At 52.4% G+C, this 3,436-nt stretch overlaps 1 protein-coding gene across 1 annotated transcript; it reads left to right on the top strand.

The window, feature by feature from the left end:
• The first annotated feature begins 542 nt into the window (after positions 1-542).
• Positions 543-1,100, top strand: Nhlh1 (nescient helix-loop-helix 1). The gene has a single exon (XM_021198919.1). The coding sequence runs from the start codon at positions 618-620 to the stop codon at positions 1,017-1,019; it is 402 nt and encodes a 133-aa protein (XP_021054578.1). The 5' UTR covers positions 543-617; the 3' UTR covers positions 1,020-1,100.
• Positions 1,101-3,436: the final 2,336 nt, after the last annotated feature.

Raw genomic sequence — 3,436 nt, 5'->3', positions numbered from 1 at the left:
GGGACCGTTCCCTGATTCCATAGGTTGAATTTCCACTGTGGCAATTGTCTAGTGCTCTACAGTTATTAAGTTTGGTGTCGGCTTCTCTTTTTCTTTTTTCTTTTTCCTTATGCCTCTGTTCTCATATTCAGGAAATGACAGCCCAGTCCAGGGTCTCGAAGGACTTCCCCTCTATTTCCTTCTAGGAATTCAGCAGTTTTAGCCTTCGGTCCTCTCGTTTGGCATTTGCTCGCATGCTCTGTCCTTCCCGGGACTTTTCTCTTTCCTCTGTTATTCCTCCTGCTCCTTTCCAACCTGCTGGTCTCTCTAGCCTTGGACAATTCTGAAGCAAAGTTCGGCTCTCCTTTACCACAACTCCCAACTCACACCTCAGCTCCCCCCGCCACCCCTCCCCCCAGCCACACCTTCAGCGGTCAGTTCTCAATTCGTCTTTCTCTATTTCAGGCTCCAGGCTGGAATCTTGACCATGGAACTTTGAAGTAACTCTGTTTTCCAGAGCTCAGTGGCAGACCCCGGCACTCCAGGCCCTTGCTGCCTTCCTCCCAGCCCTCTTTGAAGCTCCCAAAGGGAGGGGTGGGGAGAGGATCCGCATTTCCCTAGGTGGGGGGTTTTCCACCATGATGCTCAACTCCGATACCATGGAGCTGGACCTGCCTCCCACCCACTCGGAGACCGAGTCGGGCTTTAGCGACTGTGGGGGCGGACCGGGCCCCGATGGTACTGGATCCGGGGATCCGGGAGTGGTCCAGGTCCGGAGCTCAGAGCTTGGAGAGTCCGGTCGCAAAGACCTGCAGCACTTGAGCCGTGAGGAGCGCAGGCGCCGGCGCCGCGCCACGGCCAAGTACCGCACGGCACACGCCACGCGGGAGCGCATCCGCGTGGAAGCCTTCAACCTAGCCTTCGCCGAGCTGCGCAAGCTGCTGCCCACTCTGCCCCCGGACAAGAAGCTCTCCAAGATTGAGATCCTACGCCTGGCCATCTGCTATATCTCCTACCTGAACCACGTTCTGGACGTCTGAACTCAGCCCGCATCCTGCCCTGGATTCTCCCCATTTCCCTGGGCCTCTCCAGAGCCCCCTGTCACCATGCATTTCTTAGAATGGCCGACTCCCTCCCATCCCAGAGGACCAGGCTCAGCCGCTAGTCCTGAAGGCCACTTTCTTTTCATTGGCCCAGGAATGTGAAGGATGTGCTTAGGGGTTCCTTCAGAGAGTTGTTCCGGCCTAGCTTGGTCAGAGTTGCTTGCCAGAGTGGTCAGAATGGAGTCCGTGCTGGGTTTACTAAGCCTAGCCTTTCTGCACAGCTGCTGTCCCTTCTACCCTACGCCCAAGTTTTCAGAGACCCCAGACCCTAACTCTTTCTCTTTCTGGCAATGGTAGGACTCAGAATCGGAAGGGGAACTGACTAGTGGCAGAGGTTGGGGGGAGCGGGTTCCTAACCCCCAGACTTGTCGGTTGGGGGGGGGGACATGGGCTCTTGGGATGGCAGAGAGATGAGGGAGGTGACTCCTGCGTAGCCAGGGATTATAGCAAAATTCTGCCTTTCTTTTGTCTCTCTCGTTCCTGAGGCTTAGGATATACAGACCTCAGATCTAACCTGGTAGTGAGTGCCTTGCCTTCTTGAAGCTGTCCGGCCGGCCGCTCCCCGGTCCGTCCCACCCGTGCCACCCCAGAATTCTCCCTTTCCCCGTGCCGGCTAGAAAAAGGAAAACCTTAGTCCTGGGAAAAGGATGACACCTCCAAACAGCCAGGGCACCTTGCAGAAGGCTCAGGCCCTGGGTGGGGCCGCTCCGCAGCGGTGCCTTCCATCCCAGGGGACCCTTGAAAACATGCAAAGACCATCAGCTCCTCCCTCAGATGCAAGGGCATGCCTGCTACTTCCCTCTATGAATGCTCTAGGACATTCTTATTACATTTCCCCCCTTCCTTTCTTAAACCGCCGTGGGAAGAAAGGTGCCCCACCCATGCTACTGAGTCCCACCCACCTGCCCATTGTAGCCTTGTGACCAGGAGTCTATGGGCCTTAAACTCCCTGTAGAAGAACTCACTGCTTTTCTCTGCTCCATCCATCCTCACACCAAACTCCTAGCTCTACAAGGATATTTATTTATGTATTTATTTATTTACTTATTTATTTATTTATAAATATTACTATTTATTACCGAGTTATGCACTTTGGGGTAGTGTGAGGGGGGCTCCTTGCAGCTAGCTTTAGCTGGGGTCCTCTTGCCCTCTCCCGGGTCACTTCTCTTCTTTCTCCAGTGCAAGTATGTGTGGGGATCCCTTCACCCACCATACAGGTACCCCTTCTTCAGCTCCATCTGTCCCTATCTCCTTTCCTCTGGAATAGTGCCCCTTCCCAGCCTCCCAGCTTCTAGGGGGTCCTTTCTCAATCTCTCCCTGCTGCCCCTGCCCCGACAATCCCACTCCAGTCCTGTGTACTCCATTCCTCTTACCAGCCCTGCTTTTTCGAAAACCACCAAGAGCAGATCCTGGGATCTGTGTCTGGTGTCCTGTGTGTCTTTGTCTGGTTGCATTCCTTATTTCTTACAAAAAGAAAAATTAAAGTGACCTCACTCTAGTACCAGATCTGGTTGTACTCCTTTGTGCTGGAAAGCTGGCCTGAAAGTCACGTAGGGCGGCTATCAACAGTTCTGGGTGTGGAAGCCTCTTGCATCTGTATCATGAGAGCTTCAAGTCGTAAGTAAATGAAGACAGAGGAGAGGGGCTACAGAGAAAAACAAGTTCTGTATCGTTTTAGCATCCTCGGAGTGATTCTGCTTTTCAGATCCTTCTCCCTGTGCTCTTGAGAGAAGACAGCTGAATGTCCTAACAGAACCCAAGTTAAACCTGCGTCTGTGGGTCCCCGCTGCTGGAGAAAGCCAGGGCATTAAAATCGAAGCTTTGCCTTTTCGTTTACCATCTAAGTCAAAGTTGCTTGGAACCTCAACTCCTGGTGTGCCCCGTGCTCCCCAGCATTAGATACAGGAGGAAACGTGACGGAGAACATGGTACTGAGAGAATGAGTGGCTGGGCTTGTAAGACTGAAGCAGGTAGTCATGGATTCAAGTCTAGCCCCAACTAGAATCTAATCTATCCCCAAATCCTAACCAAAAACACCAAAGCGGGGAAGGCACTGAGCTGGCATCAGAGGGATTCTAGAAAGCCCCTAAAACATTTTGGAAAGACATTTAAGCCCAGAGAACACCTTGCCCAATGTCACACAGCTATTAGGGACACACTTAAAACTCAGACCCCCAGATGTAGCTTCTTTTGGGGGATGGGTGGATCAATTGAAGACAGGATCTCATGGAGCTCAGGCTGACCTTAAACTTGACATATAGCTAAGGGAGATCTTAAATTGAAGCTCTTGCCTGTTAATCCTCCCAAGTGCTGGAATTACAGGTGTTTACTGCTATAGCTGGCCTCCATAAAGT

This window comes from Mus pahari, chromosome 5 (genome assembly GCF_900095145.1).
Source record: "Mus pahari chromosome 5, PAHARI_EIJ_v1.1, whole genome shotgun sequence".
Lineage (NCBI taxonomy): Eukaryota > Metazoa > Chordata > Mammalia > Rodentia > Muridae > Mus > Mus pahari.
Note: the sequence above shows the minus strand (reverse complement) of the source record. Positions and strands in the feature narration are given on the sequence as shown.